This window comes from Coffea arabica, chromosome 10c (genome assembly GCF_036785885.1).
Source record: "Coffea arabica cultivar ET-39 chromosome 10c, Coffea Arabica ET-39 HiFi, whole genome shotgun sequence".
NCBI lineage: Eukaryota > Viridiplantae > Streptophyta > Magnoliopsida > Gentianales > Rubiaceae > Coffea > Coffea arabica.
In genome coordinates, this window is record NC_092329.1 from 3769371 (window position 1) to 3790286 (window position 20916).

Consider the following 20916-nt stretch of genomic DNA (forward strand, 5'->3'; position numbering starts at 1 on the left):
CTAGAAAATCACAATCGTCATATTGTGATTTCTAACAAAAATCAAATTATTGTGTTGCTTAGAGTTAACTATATCGTTATTTTGATAAAAATCAAGTTTAAATTGCTCGAGCTCTTTGAAATTATGGAACTTTGCATACAATTTTATGTTTTTGATTAATTTGACGAGTCTAGTTGTATTACTCTTTCTCTAGATCCTTTTAATTGCCGAAATGGTGGAGTTGGAACGGATTTATTTGGAATTTTTTTGAATAAAATTGTAGTGCTTTTTTCTTAATATGATAAATGTGAGATAAAAAAGTGATTAAAAAATAAAAAATAAATTTAAAAATGTTTTTAAGATGTGAGTTTAAAAAAAAAAGAAAAAAAGCTATCCAAATAATTGGAGGAGTTGGAAGCTCTGTCGGTGGACTGGTTACATCTCCACTCCTACGTCGTAACGGCTATAAAAGAGGTTACTGTCGTCAATCTGTATATCCCTAATTTCATACTCTCACTACGGTCTTCTAAAATAAATCGAGTTTTGCACTAATATCATCTTCAAATTCCCATTATACCCCTATGACCAAACCCAAGAAACACTTGAACACACGCGGGACTTCTGCAGTCTCACGTGCACCCGCGGCTCCGGTCCGAAGAGATTACGTATTTAAAATGTACCTAGTTCAGTTAACCGTGGAATTTACAATTCAATTAGTTGCTCTGTTCATCTGCTCCACTGTCTCTACAGTGTGCTTTCAATGACCTTAATTTTCTCGGATCAAAAGTAAACTCCTTTCCAGTTTTGCCACGTTCCCCTTTCTACTCTTTCTCCTCGTCTTCTCATCTTCATCTTCATAAAGCAACCTAAACTTGAACAAACTTTTAAAGTTGCACTAGTAGTTAACTACCTCAGAGCAGAAACAGAGAACCCTCTTCAGCTATGGCAAATCGCCTTTTTACGTGGGCTTTCATTATAATTTTCTTCTTCCAACTAAATCATCTCTCAAGTAAGTTTCTCAGTTCTGGTATTACTCTGCTTTTAGTTAAAAAATGGAGTACATGATTTTTACTAATTAGAACTTGCTTATTTTTTAGAGCTTGGACAACAGGTAGTTGTTGAACTTGAATTATTTACTGGGCTTTGTAATTATTGGCAGGGTCAGAATCATTTATCGGCATAAATTACGGCCAAGTAGCAGATAATCTCCCGTCCCCTGATGCTACGGCTAAGATGCTGCAGTCTACTTCAATAGAGAAAGTTCGGCTGTACGGGGCAGACCCGGCTATTATCAAAGCATTCGCCAATACAGGAATCGGAATCATGATTGGAGTTTCCAACGGCGACATCCCGGCGATGGCTACGGACCCCAGCTTTGCTAAAAATTGGGTTAATTCTAATGTTAGTCCGTTCTATCCGGCGAGCAAGATTGTTCACATCAATATTGGCAACGAGGTGCTGTTATCCGGTGACCGGAATCTGATGACTCAGCTGTTGCCGGCGATGCAGAATCTTCAAAATGCCTTAAATTCAGCTTCCTTAAATGGAAAGATTAAGGTGTCCACGGTTCATTCCATGGCTGTATTGAGGCAGTCTGATCCGCCGTCTTCTGGCTCCTTTGATCCCAGCTTCGGTGACTTGATGAAAGGCTTATTGGAGTTCAATAATGCCACTGGTTCACCTTTGGTGATCAACCCTTATCCTTTCTTTGCGTACCAGAGTGATCCCAGGCCCGAGACCCTGGCTTTCTGCTTGTTTCAGCCTAACTCGGGCCGGGTTGATTCAGGCACCAAGATCAAGTACACAAACATGTTTGATGCTCAGGTTAGTAAAAGCAACACAGCTTCGATTTTTGGTGGGGAGGATAGAACTTTCTTTATCTGATCAAGAAAAGATTAGACCACATGTGGGGAGGGTAACGAAGAGCGAAGACTTCATTGAATAAATATTGTTCACTTGAATGAGCTTTGATACATATTACTATTAAGAGGTATCATATCTTAAACACTATATGATGTGTAGGATTTCTTTTTCCCCTTTTAAGGAAACTGTACGAGGTTACAGACTCAAAGCTTCAACTAGTTGTTGTTGTGTTAGGTGGATGCTGTTAGATCTGCCTTAAATGCTATGGGTTTCAAAGGAGTTGAGATTTTGGTAGCTGAGACTGGTTGGCCATATAAGGGTGACAGCAATGAGGTTGGCCCGAGTTTAGAGAATGCCAAGGCTTACAATGGCAACTTGATTGCACACCTAAAGTCTATGGTCGGAACACCATTGATGCCCGGAAAATCAGTTGATACATATCTTTTTGCATTGTACGATGAAGATTTGAAGCCTGGACCGGGTTCAGAGCGAGCATTTGGGCTTTTCAAGCTGGATATGACAATGAATTATGATGCAGGATTTTCGAAGACCAGTCAGGTGATTTCCAGACGATTGAAACAGAAACCTAATTAATTGCTTAGTTTGTACTTTAATGACTTAGTTGATTTGCTTCTATTCCTCGTTTAGACCAGGGTTCTAAATGTTTGTGCAACTGACTTAATTTCTGATGATTTCCTGAACTCAAAACGATTATCTCCATGTGGGTCTCTTGTGGTACATACATCTTTGCTGGTTCCGCGTAACAAGCTTAGCTTTGCTTAGGTAATCCCTGAAGAGATAGCCACCTACCAAACGAAAAAGTTTCCATTGGAGTGTGCAATCTGTATTCACTTGTTGGATACCTGCAAGTCTTTTTGGAAAAATAGTGGATGAAAGTGAAAATTTGCTGAATTTATAGTCTATTCCCAAAAGTGATCAGTGAAAAAATGATACTAATTGACAAAATAATACTGTACTTCTAAGCTGGACTGGGATAAGTACAGCACAAAATGCAAAATCTTATCTTTACGCAGTGATAACTTTCAGGAGACTGTGATCTGTCTACATTGGGGGAAGCTCCCTTACCTTTAGCGTTCTTGACTTCTATAACTGAAGGCTTCCCTCTTTTTTGGTCTAGTTTTAATGCCATCCAGAGCTACAAGTTCGTTCCAGAGAAAATGCTTAGCTTTAATATCTTTCTCTGGATTCTGGAATGACACACGTTACTTTAATTGTGAAGGCTCCTTCAAATGCAAAGAATCCTGCAACTCCTACAATTCCTACAACTCCAGCACCAAAGGCGAAGAAGACTGTCTGGTGTGTGCCTAAGGCCGGGGTGTCAGATGCCCAGTTGCAGGCAAATTTGGATTATGCTTGTAGTCATGGAACAGATTGCAGTTCAATTCAACCTGGTGGGGCTTGTTTTGAGCCAAATACTGTAGCATCACATGCCACCTATGCTATGAACCAGCTGTACCAAACTGCCGGCAGAAATCCATGGGATTGTGATTTTTCACAGACTGCCACCCTCTCAACCACTAATCCTAGTAAGTTACTGGATTTGAACAACTTTAAACACTTGTTTGGGCGTGCATACATTCTGGGCCAAGGACCATACTACAGTTCTACTTTTAGCTGTGAGAAAATTTTCTGCTTAACATTTCTTAATCAGTCATGTTCTTGATGATACTTAACAGTTTCATGGATAATTTTATGGTCGCTGCTAGTTATCGGTTTCACAGAGTTAGACTTACCTCTATAGGGATAATGAGCTAGTATCGAAACTGATAACTGATATTCATCTTTAGCACGAGCTACGAACTTTTCAGGGGCTGACTTAATATCATCAAAGAAGTAGTGTTTATGATTTCCCCATTTCTACTACTATAACAATCTGATCATCAGGTGAAATGAGGAATACGAAAAAGGAAGCCATGCAAACAAACCTGTCCCATTCAAATAAATGCTCCTCTTTGATCTACTTGTCGCATTTTTCAGGGGCTGACTAAGCTGGTTTCATGGCCTTATTGTCTATGCTAACTGAATTTATTCTTGATTCTGAACCTTTTGCAGGCTACAATGCTTGTCAATATCCTGGTGGAGAGGCCTAAGAGTCCAGAGGAATCCAATTCAGTTGTTGGAGTAGCTTTTGAGCAACGGTGGCTAGCACAGAAATTCTGATTCTTGGGTTAGTGGCTTGAGGTATAGTATTTGGTTTGGAGTGGAATGAGAGTCCCACGGTTCTAGTATGGGTATCTGCGTGGGGAAGGAATCTGCCTGATAATTGTAATTTGTAAAGGCTCGACTTGCCTAATATGTTGTTGCCCTGCTTGTGCTGTAGTTCACTGTTTCAATATTTATGTGGAATAGATTTCTTTACATCTACTATATATATCAGAAATTTGCACCCTGTAAAATTGTCGCGCATAAGTAGTTTATTTTAGAATTATTATCACAACATTAAAAAAAGGAATGCTACAAAATATCACCTTATCCTGTAATTATGGCTTGAAACTTTCACTTCAATTTTACCAATTTCATATGTACCGTGGAAAAATTGCCTTCTCCTGAATGTCTCAGTGTACACCTCTTCCTTTCATGTAAAGGTAATATTTTACATACGCTTGAAAAAGAGGATCATATTTTAGTGTGTTTGGATTGTCAAATTATTCTAAATAATATTTTGCTTGTATCATAAACATATTTCTCAATTCACTTTTTTATATTTTCAACTACTTTTTATCTCACATATATCACATCACAAAAAGTGCTACAGTAATTATTCCAAATATACTCTATCCAAACGAATTTTACGGCCAAAATCTTGAATAGGAGTTATGTTACCCTTTTCATACACCATTTGAATACATGAAATCTGCCCATTATAGATAAAAAGTAAAAGACCAGATTATAATCATGTGCATGAGAATTGTCCCACAAAAATTTCATACAAATATTTCTTGAACACAAATGTGTTTCTTGTGAATTTTGACTAACCAGAACAGCATTGCCACAGTTATTACAGCAATAAATTTTGCACACTACGAAAGGAAAAAAAATTTCTCTGCATCATTTTGTATGTTGTGTTTAAGGGTAACAAATTTAGACAATACTAACACACGATCCGTTATCGTCCAGCGGTTAGGATGTCTGGCTTTCACCCAGGAGACCCGGGTTCGATTCCCGGTAACGGAAATCTTGCATGTTTTTTCCTCAATTTTTTTTAAGGACACCATCGCAAACCCAAAACAGTCAAAATCAACTCTTGTTCGTCCCCTGATTCGACCGGGAGACTGTGGGCGCATTCTGAAATCACCGTAAACGACAACGTCTAGTTGCACGTCAATTTTAACTACCACCGTAAACCGTCCAAATCAGTCAAAATCAGCACCGCCCCATCCACATAAAGTGGATACCAATATTGACAACGATCCCCTCGCGTCCTATCAGTTGTGGCACGTGACACTCCCGTGATCAGCCCCCATGCGACGTCGTTGGCTAGGTGGCTTTTTGACCTTTCCCAAGCTAAAGCCATCGGTTCCGACTGCACGCCAACCAGTCTATTCCATCATCGTCTTCCTCTGTTATTTCATTTTTCTTTTTCAACAGTCTTTCACCAAAATTTCTGTTTGGCTTGGAGGTAGCTATTACCGCTTTCAATCAAACCACCACAGGTACTCACCCCAAAACGATCCTTTTCTGTATAGTTTTTTTTTTAAAATAATTGGTTTGACTAAAAATGTGCAATATGTGATTTCTGCTGCTGATCAATGGTTCCCTGATGCCCAATGGAATTTCGTACATTTTCTGTGCATTGAGGTTTTTGATCGTGTGGGATTCTAAGTCACAAAATTGATTTGAAACTGATGCAGATGGGTTCATCTTCTCTAATTGGCGACAGCGAGTCATGGAAGGATTTGAAGGTAGTGATTAACATGTCATGCCACGTTTTCTTTATTTTCCTATGGTTAGCTGATTATGGATGCATCTGCAGTTCCATGTTGAGGATATTAAGAAGACTCATTTGCGCGAATTGATGGCCGATACTGAACGTTGCAAGTCAATGATGGTGTATGATCCTGATTTAGCTTCCCCCATCAACCTACACTTTTTGTTGATTTCCTTTTGATTTTGTTAGCTTTGAAAAAGTTGAATTGGCTTTTGCATGTATTGAGTTAAATAAGCTGTTTTTAAGAAGTTACTGGTGTTCGATAAGTGATCAGTCGTCATGTTATAAAATGCGTGCAGCGAGTTTGATGGTAACCTGCTTGACTACTCAAGACAGAGAGCCACTCTTGACACCCTGAACAAGCTCTTGAGTTTAGCAGAGGTGAATTTGGAAACCATGTTTTTTTTTTTAAGTTGGATAAGTTATTTATAATTTACTTATCTCTTTTTGTGAATAATGCAGGCAGCACATGTTAAAGACAAGATTAACAGGATGTTCAATGGGGAGCGGGTGAGTATCATTTCATATATCTGATAAAAAAGTACCTGCGTTTGAGCTATATTTCATATATTTGCATGGTTAGTTATAATTCTTACGGTAGGATTGTAATGTTTATTTGGTGGCATCTTCAGATAAACAGCACAGAGAATAGGTCTGTCCTTCACGTAGCACTGCGTGCTCCTAGGGATGCAGTTATTAAAAGTGATGGGAAGAATGTGGTTCCTGATGTTTGGGGAGTGCTTGACAAGATCCGGGAGTTTTCTGAGAGGGTCCGCAGTGGTGCTTGGGTAATTTCCGTTTTTTCTCTGAGCCATTTATGCATATATAATGCCTAAATACTAACTCATGGGCATACAATTGTAGGTTGGAGCCACGGGAAAGCCACTGAAAGATGTTGTTGCTATTGGCATTGGTGGTAGCTTTTTGGGCCCTTTGTTTGTCCATACCGCCCTTCAAACAGGTTTGCACATTTCACTTTGGTATTAAAACTTCTTATTCCAATATTTCTTTGTTATATTTCCTGTTCATTTGGTTGACATATCCATAACTCTAATAACAAGAAGATGCTAAACGTTTACTGTTTATCTTTTGCAACTTATAGATTCAGAGGCTATTGAATCTGCTAAGGGACGCCAGCTTCGTTTGTAAGTGACCGCATAAATTAGTGTTTTTATTATTGATATTGGAGGACAAACCTATAAAATCGTTATTGCACCAGAAAGTTTTCTAATTTCTCATATCTTGGCACTTTCGAATTTTAAATTTGACGTTGAAATTTTAATCAAGTTATATTGCTCTAGCTTCTAGAATAAAAGGCATAAATTCATCTATTTCAGCTCTGTTTGGGACTTTTCTCTTTATTTAGAACATGATGCAAGACAGTTTGGGCTTTTGGAATAATAAAACTGTATTTACCCAGCTCATCAAGTTGACAGACCAGTGGAGGTGCATGCAGGACAACTTGGGGGGATGTGAAGTCAAAATGAACTAATAAATGAGTGATGACCCAAAATTGCAGTCTTTCTCCTTCCTTCTTTTTGGTTGGGGTTGGGAGAAGGGGGTTTTTGTTCTAATTGGGAGGTAAACTAGGTATTGTTGCAGGATCAATTCATTATTAGTAAGATCAGGTGGTTAAGAAATTTCTTACCTGAGGGTTTGACCTGATATGGCTGAACTGTGCATGTCATCTTGAAATTGGTTTCTAAGGTGGCCAATTTTTGCTTCATTGCTCTTGGTTAGGGTTCAGTTGTAAAAATTTATCTCATTTTCATCTTCTAATAGCTTAAGCTACTCAAGAACGGTATAATGCTAGTGGTTGAGGATGTCAAAGTTGAGAGAAGAAAAAGAAGTGAAAAGCAGAAAAGAAGAATAGATTGGATTAGTTCAACAATGATTAAATTCTCAGGTAAATATGGATAACAGTTTGCACTCTGGATGCCTCAAGCAGTGGTCAAATTCATAAACAAATTACCATCAGTGAAGAAAAAGTTGATCTTACTCTCAAATAATATAGTGCTCTAACTTACAGCAATCTTGACATTGATCATCCCTTGCTCATTTGCATTTAAATTCCAGCTATATGGCATAATTTGGACAATCCTTGATACCTTAGTTCGTTACTTTTTCTTATTCTTAAAGTTGACTTAAACTTATTTTCTGCTACTTCTTTTCTTTATGTTGGGACTGCAGTCTTGCCAATGTTGATCCCATTGACGTTGCAAGAAATATTGCAGGCCTGAGCCCTGAAACGACCCTAGGTAACTAAGTTTTTTTTTTTTTTAATTCTGAGTCATTTTTTTAACTGCACTTTGGATGCCATTTTGAGCGGACTTGTGGGAAGTGCAGTTGTGGTGGTTTCAAAGACATTTACTACAGCTGAGACTATGCTGAATGCTCGGACACTCAGGGAATGGATTTCATCTGCATTGGGGTATGTATTACTCAATGATTGTCCTGAAGTGAGTAATACGAGTTTCCCTCATTACACCTCAACTGCATCACTCTCATGCATCTCTTGGTTAGAGTCAAACTGCATTAATCTGAGTTGGACCTAATCTAATTTGTAGGAGAACAGATTCTGTCCAGCTACTAATATCTGGCAATATGCTAGACATCTATTAGAAGTCTAGACTATGTAGCTCAGACTATGTTCTGTTTTTGAAGCCGGTTAAACTGTTAAAACTTGTGTATCTGAAGAACTTGTGCGAAAATGTGCTTTATCAAATTCTTCCTGACTCCCAATTGTTATTTTGTAGTCCTCAGGCAGTTGCCAAGCATATGGTGGCTGTTAGTACAAACCTAACGGTGAGGACGTTTTTCTTCAAATTCTTCTTTCTCATTGGGTTTTTTTTTCCCTTATCACTTCTTGCTGCTGGATTTGATAAGCTTTAGATCATAATCCCTTGCTTCAATTTTTGTGTGTCTTCATCTTTATTGCAGCTCGTAGAAAAGTTTGGGATTGATCCAAATAATGCTTTTGCTTTCTGGGACTGGGTGGGGGGCCGATATAGTGGTAAGTATCTTTAACTTGTCAGAAAAACTTCTCTTTCTATTGCACATGATGAACTTTAAATCTATTTGCAGTGTGCAGTGCTGTTGGAGTGTTGCCTCTGTCGCTGCAATACGGTTTCTCAATTGTTGAGAAGTACGCTAACTTACAGCTTTCTTCCCTTTTTAAGCATTCTGCAGCACCCATTGGGATTTTGATAAGCTGAATGATTCTGTTCATCTGATTTAATTCTATCTGCTGAACCACAAGAAAATTTTGGAGTTTTACAAAATTGCATAATTATCCATTTATATGGATCCTTGAACATCATATCCTTGAATATCCATTTATTCCAGTTATGTTTATCCTGTCATTTTGCTTTCCTATTGTTTCATAAAGGAATTTTGATTTGCTTTTTGCAGTAATTAAGTACTTCTCCTCCAATTGGAATTAAGTTTGAGATAAGATCAAGGAAGTTTTACACGTTTAAGCAGATCTTCACTTCTTATATTCTGAAGTCTTTTTTGTTTTGTAAGGCATCAGGACATAAAACTTGACATATTAATAATAATCTGCATTCTTTGGAATTCATATTTGGACTCAAATTTTGTTCGTGACTTCCTTGATGCTATTCTTTGAAACATTTTTGCTGGTTTTCTTTTTATTTTATTTTATTGCTCTTTTAGTACTCTTTACTTGTTTAGTTTTAGTTTTATATTTGCTGACATTCCCCCATCATTTTCATCTTCAAAGGTTCCTGAAGGGAGCATGGAGTGTTGATCAGCATTTCTATTCGGCACCTTTTGAGAAGAATATACCTGTACAGACCCAAATAATCATCCCTTTTTGTGTCATTTATTATACATATGATATATATAGCCCATAAATTTTTTGAATCCCTAGTTGAGAAGCATTTTTGGGGTTAAAGTACACTTATCTCTGCTGAGGCTTGTCATAAGTTCAATGACATCTCTAAAACATCCTGTATCGACATGTTCTGTGAATATAATAGGTCCTTATGCATTTGCCTGTATGTTAACCTCTCATGCATTTCCCAGGGTGTTTCTGAAATTGTAAGATTTTCTTTGGTGGTATCTGTCTTTGTGCTGGCTTTCTTAGCTCTTCCGAGTCTTCTTCTTGTTTTGCCTATCAGCAGGGACTATTTTTCCTTTGGAAAAATTTTACCTTGATTTCACACTTAGTTCTCATTTCAGTCTTATTTAGTTTTTGCTGGTAGTGTTTTAGCGGTCCAGCTTTACATTTGCACTACACTTTTTCCTTCTCAGAAGCATTCTTTTATACTTCAGGTTCTGTTGGGATTGTTGAGCGTGTGGAATGTTTCATTCCTTGGCTATCCTGCAAGAGTGAGTACATTATCTTTTAAGAAACAACTATTTAGGCAGATTAATTTATTTATACCTGATGAAGCTTTATTTGGCTAAGCCATTACACTGAATGTAGTCTTTATGATTTCAGGCCATTTTACCTTATTCTCAAGCATTGGAAAAACTTGCACCCCACATTCAACAGGCATGCTGCTGAAACTCCTTTCGCTCTGTTCTCATTGCCGTGCTTCTTGCTTCTTTCTTAGCCCAAATTTGGTTGCCTTCAGGTTAGCATGGAGAGCAATGGCAAAGGGGTATCTATTGACGGTGTGCCACTTCCCTATGAGACTGGTGAAATTGATTTTGGTGAACCAGGGACAAACGGTCAGCACAGTTTTTACCAGTTAATTCACCAGGTAGTGTTCTTCACCATAATACCTCTTCAATTTTTTAGACTTGCAAGGTTATAATATTGGACTATTCTACCCGTGTGAGTTTTCAGCTAATGCCATCTGTAAGTGAAATTAATGGATGTAGTGTGTAAGAGTCATATGTTTTTGAGATCTATGAGCTGTGGATTGCCTGCATTCTGTATCTGCCTTCATATTTTAAGTACATCATCAAATAGGCTTTTTCCATTTATGAGGTCTAACTGGTATGCAGTCAATCCCACTGAGCTTTAGTATGATCTCCTATATGAAAGAGTTTTGATTGTACTATCCTTGAAAAATCAGGGCCGTGTTATTCCTTGCGACTTTATTGGCATTGTCAAGAGTCAGCAACCTGTATACTTGGAAGGTAAATTTTTCTTTGTTTTGTATATTCCGCATTTGGGTACAAATTTCTGCTTCTGAGATTACCTTATCCTGATAGGACAAGTTTTGTTTTGCAGGTGAAGTTGTGAGTAATCATGATGAGCTCATGTCAAACTTCTTTGCACAGCCTGATGCTCTTGCTTATGGGAAGGTAATAAGCCAGTGTTTCTGCTTCCCTTTCTAGCTTCTCATTCTTCAAATTTGTGACATTTGTTTATTTGGTGAAGATCAAAATTAACAGGCCTCTCTGAGACTTGGACTATTAGTCTCCTAACTTCTTTGCTGTATCTTTTTTTCTCTTAGGTTTCTGTTGTTTTATATTGCATGCTGCTAATACTGTAAAAAACATGCATATTTTTGCACTTCAAATTTTCTGTATCCTAACTTATCTGCTTTCAGACCGCAGAACAGTTACTAAAGGAAAATGTTCCCCAGCATCTAGTTCCCCACAAGGTAATACCCCCACATCTTCTTATTAATATTCTTGTTCGTGAAAATTTTCTTAGCTTACAATTCTGTTACATTTGCAGACTTTTTGTGGAAATCGACCTTCTATCAGTTTACTTCTCCCATCACTAAGTGCTTATAACATTGGGCAGGTACGGGATTTATAAAGCTTTGCTTTCCTTTTGAACATTAGTTGAACCATTTTGATACTTTTTCTGGTTTTCCAAGAACATTTGGTATCACACTTACGAAATCTTAAATTTATGATGAATATACCCGTGGCCCAATTGGATTAGTTGGTTGTGAGTACAGATCAAACTATAAGGTTGATGCTTGTAACTGGACATCATGATGTAGGTCAAGATTTTGAGAGTTTCATTAGTCTTGTCTGTGTAGTTTTCAGAGTCGCTCTTGGATTACTGCTTCATGATATTGCTTATGGTGGAGCTTTGAGGACTTTAGGGTTTGTACTATTTGACGCTGCAGTTGTGGAACTGCATTGTTGAGGGCTTCATGAATGTTTTTCATTTAAATTCTTCTTACGTGAAAACCAACTTCATGACACCTATTGCTGATGAATAGCCTTTTCCTCATAGATATGAGTGCATCTACTTTTAACTTGGGGGTTGAATGAAAGTAATTGCTGTCCTCTCAGGGTACAACTCCCTAAATTAGACTAATTTTCCTTTCCTGCTCTATTTTTGGCACTATACTGGAAAATTTTAATGCATCCTTGATAAATATGTCAAGATCTCTGCTTCTGGCTTTGCTGATTTTGCTGATGGTATTCTTTTCCAGTTACTGGCAATCTACGAACACAGGATTGCTGTAGAGGGCTTTGTATGGGGTATTAATTCTTTCGACCAGTGGGGAGTGGAGTTGGGAAAGGTTTGTATTCCTTTGTACAAGATCTCTGCGACACTGCCAAGCACCGCATCCCCCTTCCCTCAAAACACAAAGTTTGAGTTAACTTTTCTTCTTCTTCATACTCAAGCAGTCATGCTGGTGCATTTTTTTTTCTCTCCGTTTCCTAAGTAATTTAAAAATTAACTTTGAATTTCTCCGCCAGAGTTAGTGTTGATTTTTTTTCTCCCCTTGTGGTCTAAATGTGATGCAGTCGCTGGCCTCTCAAGTTAGAAAACAACTTCATGTGTCGCGCAGGAAAGGAGAACCAATTGAGGGTTTCAATTTCAGCACTACCACAGTGCTTTCAAGATACCTACAGGTGAGTAACATGTCAGATTCGCAGGACTTAAAATTATATTGACAGCACTAGGTACCAAGTTAAAAGTTTTTGGTTTTTGGCAGGCAAGTGCTGATGTTCCATCTGATCCTTCCACTCTCCTGCCAAAGATGTAGAGTGGCACTGGCGGCTGAAGCAATTGTTGCCACTTTGAGAGATAAATGCACCTTGTTTTACCAACTAATGGTTGTTAAATTGCGCCAGAGTTTGGATTTCCTCTTCATACATATCATTTTGAATGACTCAATCGCCGCTCAGTATAAACAGTTGGTGGCAGTCTTCCATAAGCCACCTCCATGGAAGTCTAAGATCTAACTTGGAAATGTGGATGTATAAAATATTGTGCTCTCTGAGTTCCTCTAGTAGGCATGCTAACCTGAGTACAGGACCATCTTGATGGTTGGAATAAAAATATGTTGTTTGCTTTCACTTGCTAAACATTTTCCTGTCATGTGGTCCGAAGTATTACGAAGCTCATCTTTATGCAATGTAAGAGGTGGTCCTTTGTATGAATAAATTTTTGAGTATCAATAACTAGTTAGAGTATCAATGTACGAGGTGGTCCTTTGGATCAATAAATTTTTGTATGCACTTTTTTTTTCTCTGTCATTTAATGCTGCTGAGGGAAGGATATGAGGTTAAATGCCGACAGTAGGATTGCTCAAGTCAGTTTAGGCTTCTATTTTGATAAATAAATAGAATTTTAGTCATTTTCACCAAGAAAAAAGGGAATGGAAAAGGAGAGCAACAGTGAGTGTGTTTGGGATAGTGTGGAATTGTTTTGATAAACAGCTGGTACTATATAATATAACAAAAATGAAGATTTTGACAGACATTAAATCGACGTTGCGGATAGATTTTTGCATTTTTATCGAGGGTAATTGCATCTTCTTTTGGATTTGGATGGAGTCCAAAATTAGCAAAGCACCAAGGGTCTAGTGTTCTTGAAGGAAAAAGGCACGTGCTTCCAGGCAGAAAGCCAATCTTTATGCCTGGCCAGGGTGCAAGTATCCGGCTGCCAAGCAACATTAGCCAATTGAACCTATTTCGAAGTTTTTTAGTCAAATCACAAATTGTCAATATATGGTCTCGGTTTTACAACAACTTCATTTGCGATTTTCTTCGATTGTTCTTCAGTTTCAAGCTGATCTCTTTTGCCGATGTCCGGAAGGAAATGGCTTGTTCTTTGGCTGAATTACCTCCCCCTCTTTCTTGCATCAGTCTTGTTGCTATAATTATTGTATATCTTATCATATGCTACCTTGTGATCGACCTCACACACCCAAACGACGACAGAAGTGGTGACAAAGATTGTCCGGGCTTATCTGCAGAGGAATTGCAAAAAGCGGCTTGTTTCTACTACCACAAGGTAGGATCTGAATCGACCTGTGCCATATGTTTGGATGGCATCCAGAATGCACAGTTGTGTAGAGCTTTTCCTCCCTGCAGCCATGTCTTCCATGTTCAGTGCATTGATCCTTGGTTGACCAAAAACATGACCTGTCCATCTTGTCGATCACTTTATGAAGTTCAACAACGTTTCTGTTCTTGAAGATCTCACGAGTATCCACTAAGTTATAGTGCTGCGTCTGTATACAATAGATTCGTAGGTTTTCTTTCCTATCAGAATGCTCATAAGTTTTCTTGATATTTTTCGTGATGTTGCACTGATAAGTTCGAGCATGAACGTTAAATTGATCATTGCTTCGTTGTTCATATCGTCCCCATATGTTATGATTGTGTTCGAGAACAACTCGTTTCAATTCTGAGTAATTTCTTAATTAACAGAATGCAAGAGGTTCCAAACAACATTATTCGAGAGATAACGAAACCATTAACAAGCAGCTCTAAGGGTGGTCAATCAGGGCTGATGAACCTCCACGACTTCAGGTGTTGCATTAAGCTCAATGACCAGCTGAGCAATTCTGTCTCCAACCTTAACTACAAAATCGACATCAGAATGATTGTACAAGATCACAAAAACTGGATTCTTGTCAGCATCTACAACACCACCTCCAACTTCAATCGAATGATCCCATGCCAGGCTCGACCGTGCAGCTAGAAAAAGAAAGGTTAAGGCATAAGGGCATAGGCTCCTGGAAGGGAGAAAAAAAAAACAGTTCAATTATGCGGAGAAAGAATGCTATATTAGTACCAATACGACCGTAGGCTCCTGGAGGAATGTCAATGCTCAAATCTGTAGAAATCCTTGCCTTGCCTCTGGCTGGCACTTTGGTATCTGTTGCACTGAAGACCAAGTCGGAACAGAAAAAGAATCAGATTCTCGCGAGTAATATCGCTGCACATAAGAGTTAGTTTAGTACCTGAAAAGATCATGACCAGCAGAATGAAGAAACATTCTTTTAGGCAACGTAGCTCTATCAGAAAGCCTTCGTACGTATAGAAACGGCATGTAATTCTTGAGAGCTTCAGATAAGCCGATTTGATCAACCATCTTGCTCTTTGTTTGTCTGCAGAATGAGTTGGCTTTTTGCTACTAGTATTGACTATTGGGGATAGTTTATACTCAAAAAACTGTCGGCTTTGGTGGGTGGTCCATAGTAACTTTGATTTTTCAAAGAAGACTTTTCCGGTGGGCAGACCAACCAAGAGCATTGGATAAAACACACATAGAAGGTACAAACTACGGAAATTGCTTTTCCACCGGATTTGGAATTTGGTCAGAATCGGCTGCGTATATTTACGTATCTTGAGGGTGTGTAAAAGCTTGTCCCTGATTCGCAGTGCATTTACAATATCCATCAATGAAAACTTATCAATGTTAAGAATTGGTAAATTCTGGGCAAATTTTCTGGAACAACATCAAGCATGACCTTTGTTGTTCGTAGGATTGCGCTCGATTTTGATACAAGTTCCAGCCTAACCCATATGGATTCTGCCCTCAAATACCCAAAAACAGAACCGACCATCCATTAACAAAGTACAGGGCTACTGAATTTTAGCACTGCTACGAAATGAACTAGAAAAATAAATTCAGTTCTATCTAGATCCACAGGGGCTTTAAAGTTTAAACTCCGGTAGATCCAAAGCCACCAGATCCTCTGACGGTTGCATCCAGATCATCGACCTCCTCCACCTCCGGAGTCACAATTTTCTGAACAATCAGCTGTGCAATTCTGTCACCGGGCTTGACTTCGAAATCAACGTCAGAATGGTTGAACAAAATCACCCCAACTGGACCCCTGTAGTCCGCATCGATCACTCCAGCCCCAACATCTATTGAATTCTTCCACGTCAATCCCGACCGCGGCGCTACAACCAAACAGAAACCAATGCGAATCTTTAACATTAAACTCCAATTAACTGAACATTAATCAGAAAATTTTATTACTATTACCAATACGGGCGTAGGTTCCTTGAGGAACGGCGATGCTCAAATCAGTAGGAATCAAAGCCTTGCCTCGGGCCGGCACCTTTGTTTCAGCAGCGCTGCCAAAATAACAAGCACCTCAAAAATCTTTTAGAGATTATTTTCCTGATTAAGAATCGGTTATTGCTCTAGCAAAAACCGGAGGAGATCAATAGATATTACCTGGAGAGATCATAGCCAGCGGAAAGGGGAGAACCCCTAGAGGGCAAGATTGCATTATCAGACAGCCGTTTGACTAGAAAAAAAGGGGGTGCCTGTTGGATTGAACAATTTTCACGGTCGAGTTTCTGGACTTTTGGAGTGGGTTCTTTGACTTCAGGGCTATGGTTTTGGTGATTCATGTCTTGGGCCATGGAGAAAGAACTCAAAGAAGCAGGAGGTTGACGAGGGTAATTAATTAATCTGGGTATTTGCTGGAAATATGATGGATTTCGCTTGGTAGAGAAGTTGGAGAAATTGGTGGGACTGGGGATAATAGAGAGGAAGATTGTCCTGGACATGAGGGAATGCGGAGACCAATGGCGCCAAGATTTCCCGCCATACCATCCTAAAAGTAAATGCACCCTCCAGTCTCCACCAAAAAAGACTGCAACTTTTGTTTGGATATCCAATGCAATCAATTAATTTTTTTGCAAATGAAAACATATCCAAACACACAAGTAGGAAGTTATTTGGAAAAAAAAATTTTGAAATAATTTGTAGCACTTTTATTGTGTTTTAATGCATTTAAGATAAAAACATGTAATTAAAAAATATATTTATAATACGATCATAAACTTCTGCTAATGTTAATAAATTTATCCTACATATTTATATGTAGACGCTTATATGTCATCGGACAAGTTTTATCACAAAAATCATGCCTACACGGCTATACCTTTTAACTTTATCAAGACTACAAAACTATAACCAAATTCTTTTTTTTTATTTTTTTGATAATAACCAAATTCTTAAATAGCCTGAGCACCATTAGCGCCCTGTTTGAATTCATCATAATTGACATTGGCAAGAGGTTCATAGGTGCAACTTTTTGCACATCTAGGGACTTTGATTTAACTATTTTTTATACACACTAGCCATCTGCGACATATGATCATAAGTCCAAGCCTGCTTGTCAAAATAGCCATCATGTAAGCTCACGTCTTCTACTTCTGACATCGCACACAGGCATATGTTTGCTTAAAGAAATCCACGGAAAAGATAAGATTATGCCAATACATAATTAACGGCCGATAACTAGAGTCCGCCGGATGGACCTTAACTGATGCCAATTTTGTTAATTTATTTACCAATCTAAAACGTGAGTGACTTCTCATGGGCCAAACTTTGAGTAATATGATTTCTACTGAATTTATTAAAGCTTGAGTTTAAGCTGCTCCAAAAATGTACCGAGTCAAACTTAAGCTTGGTTTTTTGTTGCTGCATTAATCTTAGGATAGAAAATGTAGCGAGTCAAATTTAAGCTTGATTTTAGTTGTTCGATGAATTCTAAATCTTAAGGCTTGAAAAAATGTAGCGAGTTAAATTTAATCTTGACTTTATTTGCTCGATCGATCCCCTATTCTAGTATGAGTTCAGTAAAGTTTTTTGCCTCTATCAAATTCAAACTTTCACTACCGTAAGTGCAAAAATCGTATGCCAATATAGGAAATATCTTAGTGTTAATCTCACGTAGAAGATGGATCAACTATTGATACTATTTAAGTTCCTTTATTATTTAAACAATCACAAGTCAAAGCAAATAATTTACACTAAAAACATGTAGAATACTGTAATAACAAGGCTCGTAGGATTATTGAATTCCTTTCTATACTAGCATAGGAATTATCATATCAATTTAAATTGCATAACCACGTTAAGATTTTTTGAAACAAATTCAAGTAGTTTTTAGTTTTTGGGTATTTTGTTGTATCTTTTCACTAGCAAGATTTATTTTGATAAATTTTGTGAAACCAAAATTTAGAGGCATTACTACTCAGCCTAAGTATTTAAAACCACATAGCCTACCCATAGAAATGTATACATTGATCACCATATTGCTCCTTCTTATTTGAATTACACTAGCAGAAATATACCGTGCTTGCGCACGGTAAAGAATTAATGTAATGCCCAGTAGGAGCATTACAGAGCATGAATTTAATAAAGTACTATAATTTGTATTTGTAGTATGTTGAGTAAAAATTAGGTAGTATAGGGGAGATAATTATAAAGATGGAAAAAAGGATACACTAACCATTAATTCAAATGACATAGCCATCTAAATCAAGAATCCAAAGGGTAGTAGAAATTTATTTGTTGCCATCTTACGCGGAATTTGGTGAGCAGCGGAATGCAATTATAAATTAAGGAAATGGAGAACCTGGCATTAATTAAAAAGGGGATAATTAAAGTAGAATATAATAAATTTAAATATTTGTCCCACTGTCAGTGCAACAGATTTTTAAAAAATTGTAGGCATTTAAAGTGAAGAGATAACTCCATGTAGGCAAAATAATTTCCTGTATTTGATAGAATTAAAGAACATTAATTCGGCTGCAATTTCCTAAATGGTTGGAATAAATCTGCGGACTGCAAAGGTAAATTGCGTATGGAAAAAATAAAGGACAATAGAAGCTGGCATTCATATGCCTAGTGAACATATAAGAAGGACAAGGTTTCTCCTGGAATAAACGTAAAAGAAGTTGGCTTAGTTTTACTGGTCGGTGCATCAGAGAAGATGCAGAACTTATTGTACCAAGGGAACAACTTTTCGACTCCACGCTTGTCGAAGATGAGGACAGTATAGCAGGACTTTGTTTCAGGGATAAATACTAAAGCGTCGCCAAATTGTAGCTGATGCTCAAAAGTAAATGTGTTCCAATTTGTTGCAAACCGTCTTCGACGCATTCCAACTGTGATTATCTTGTTTCCAGTTCGTAGGGTCACCAGAGGAGTTCTGTCACCGTGTATGAAGAAGGATACAAATTTGGGCACTTTCTGTTGTTAACCAAAAGGAAAAAGTTATTAGTGGGAAAGAAAGCAGCGAATGAAAAAATAAAAGAAGAGATAACTGAAGCTTACAAAATTATGTTGGTTTTCCTCAGTGAAGATCTCATAGAATGATAGACCATCAGCGATGTCTTGAACGAAATCTGGTTTCATTGCTGATGCTACTCTCTGACACTGCATTCTTTGTTCTGTGTTTCATAAAAAAAGGTAAGCGTACAAAGCTGGCAAATTAAACAAGGACAATGCTAAAAATCTGGAAGTGTTTAAGCATGAGAAAACTAACTTTTTGCGATAACATGTTCTGGAGCGTCCAACAAACTAGGTAGTGGATGACTCCAAGGTAAGTAGCCATGCGTTTTTGTTGCTGAGTAATGGAGGACGTCGAACATCAAGTTTCCGGAATGTCGAAGGAACATTGTGTCGTTTTCATGGATGATATTATTCTCGCAGAAGTCTTGCCAACCTTCTCCAAACCAAGTTTCTAAAATGCTGATAGTCCATGTTCTATAGCCTTCTCGAATAGTTATTGTACGCTGTTGATGGTTTCTTAGAAGCAGCAGAAATTGAGCAGGGAATATCTAATTATTTTGAAAAACTTTGGTTATCATTAAAAAAGGCATATGTCATGAGGGAAAAAACTATACAGAATCAAAAGTACCTGATTAGAACCGCTACTCCTAAAGAAGAAGCAGCATTCCATGCTGCCGGTAATATTTGGCGGAAGACTGGAGGATCCAACGCTTTCAGAGAACTCCATGCTTGGTTGTTATAAGTGTAATTAGCTTCTGAGGCTGAATATTTTAGAAGGCTGTTCTTGGCATATATATATAGGGCCTTCATAACATAAACAGATAGCATTAATTGGCCTGTAAGAGTATCTGGTAACCAGTGAATTTATTTAAAATGGTTGAACTAATAGCTGTAGGATCAGTAATGGATGCAGAAAAGGCAGTCTTGGAAAGATGCAGCGTGGTTTGATGTTTGAAGCCAACAGTTAAGTCATGGCACATTGTTTCAGAAGGAATGAACGGGAAAGGTAAAAGCTTTGATAAATGCACTGGAGAGTGGAACGTTCTTTGCTGCTGGCAGTCAATGCTAATTCCAAACAAAATGAATGGTACAGGATGATTATAGCGCCTATGGTACTTGATATGGTAACATTATAGATTATGACGTTTCTAAATTAAGTTGCAAAAGACATGCAAATTAACAGGCAAAAAGTAAGAGTGTGTAGAAATACAAAGATCAGATGCATGAAAATTCCTTAGCATTTGCTAGGCACATCAGTAGCATGATAGTGGTAAAAAAAGTGTTGAGACTTGGTGTCATTCACCACACAAAAAGGCACCTAGGAGCCAACGCAGAAAAAAAAATAGTTTGCTTGGAAAGGAAACAATTCTAAGCTTGTCTGGCTTTTTTCTTGGGGCTGGGCTGAAGAGCTTCAGAGCTTAATTGCCTCTGCTCATCTGACTCGTCAAATTTTTGAAGAAGAGAAACTTTAGCTTTAGAAGAAGACATTCCGCCTGCTGAAAAGTAGTAACCATACCTGACTCAGTAAGATGCCTCTTCTATAGAAAAACAAGTATGGCTATTCATGCACATGTGAAACAAAGATGATTAAGTAGAGGCTATAACCTGATGAAGGACAAATAAAGCCCTGTTCACTGGAGCCTGTAACAGAAACTTGTTCATGAGAAGCTTCCTTGTAGTATACCATTGTGAAACGTTGTTTTGCATCAGCCAAGGGAACCTGTACAGGTCTTATATACGCAAGGAATTTCTTGGATTTTAGGTCCTCATGCAGAACCTCAAGTGGTAGCACCATATTTTGCAATGGACAAAACAAAAGAATGTATATACATATACATAAATACATATACATATGTGCTGACACGGCATGGTAAGAGCAAACCTGAAAATAATGCTC

The 20916-nt window shown here is 38.0% G+C and overlaps 4 protein-coding genes and 1 non-coding gene across 5 annotated transcripts; 3 read left to right on the forward strand and 2 right to left on the reverse strand.

The window, feature by feature from the left end:
• Positions 1–678: 678 nt before the first annotated feature.
• On the forward strand, positions 679–4259 carry LOC113714387 (glucan endo-1,3-beta-D-glucosidase). Its single transcript, XM_027238199.2, has 5 exons — positions 679–988; positions 1139–1803; positions 2077–2400; positions 3083–3389; positions 3916–4259. Exons 1-5 carry the CDS (start codon positions 922–924, stop codon positions 3951–3953), a joined length of 1401 nt encoding a protein of 466 aa, XP_027094000.1. The 5' UTR covers positions 679–921; the 3' UTR covers positions 3954–4259.
• Positions 4260–4965: 706 nt separating this feature from the next.
• Positions 4966–5037, forward strand: TRNAE-UUC (transfer RNA glutamic acid (anticodon UUC)). The gene has a single exon. It is a non-coding gene; the product is annotated as a tRNA-Glu (tRNA).
• Positions 5038–5375: 338 nt separating this feature from the next.
• Positions 5376–13048, forward strand: LOC113714509 (glucose-6-phosphate isomerase, cytosolic). The gene is made up of 24 exons (XM_027238390.2): positions 5376–5516; positions 5715–5765; positions 5837–5913; positions 6091–6172; positions 6254–6301; positions 6424–6579; positions 6656–6752; positions 6894–6936; positions 7982–8049; positions 8138–8222; positions 8548–8596; positions 8732–8804; positions 8876–8936; positions 9534–9600; positions 10088–10144; positions 10257–10310; positions 10393–10521; positions 10840–10903; positions 10998–11071; positions 11320–11373; positions 11451–11519; positions 12166–12255; positions 12485–12592; positions 12676–13048. The coding sequence occupies exons 2-24, from the start codon at positions 5715–5717 to the stop codon at positions 12724–12726; spliced, it is 1707 nt and encodes a 568-aa protein (XP_027094191.1). The 5' UTR covers positions 5376–5516; the 3' UTR covers positions 12727–13048.
• Positions 13049–14364: 1316 nt separating this feature from the next.
• On the reverse strand, positions 14365–15168 carry LOC113713321 (deoxyuridine 5'-triphosphate nucleotidohydrolase-like). Its single transcript, XM_027237022.2, has 3 exons — positions 14935–15168; positions 14766–14857; positions 14365–14668 (listed from the first exon to the last, which is right to left on the reverse strand). Exons 1-3 carry the CDS (start codon positions 15063–15065, stop codon positions 14472–14474), a joined length of 420 nt encoding a protein of 139 aa, XP_027092823.1. The 5' UTR covers positions 15066–15168; the 3' UTR covers positions 14365–14471.
• A 200-nt stretch (positions 15169–15368) lies between these two features.
• LOC140015704 (deoxyuridine 5'-triphosphate nucleotidohydrolase-like) lies at positions 15369–16598 on the reverse strand. The gene is made up of 3 exons (XM_072068477.1): positions 16164–16598; positions 15969–16060; positions 15369–15883 (listed from the first exon to the last, which is right to left on the reverse strand). The coding sequence occupies exons 1-3, from the start codon at positions 16499–16501 to the stop codon at positions 15639–15641; spliced, it is 675 nt and encodes a 224-aa protein (XP_071924578.1). The 5' UTR covers positions 16502–16598; the 3' UTR covers positions 15369–15638.
• Between the last annotated feature and the right edge of the window lie 4318 nt (positions 16599–20916).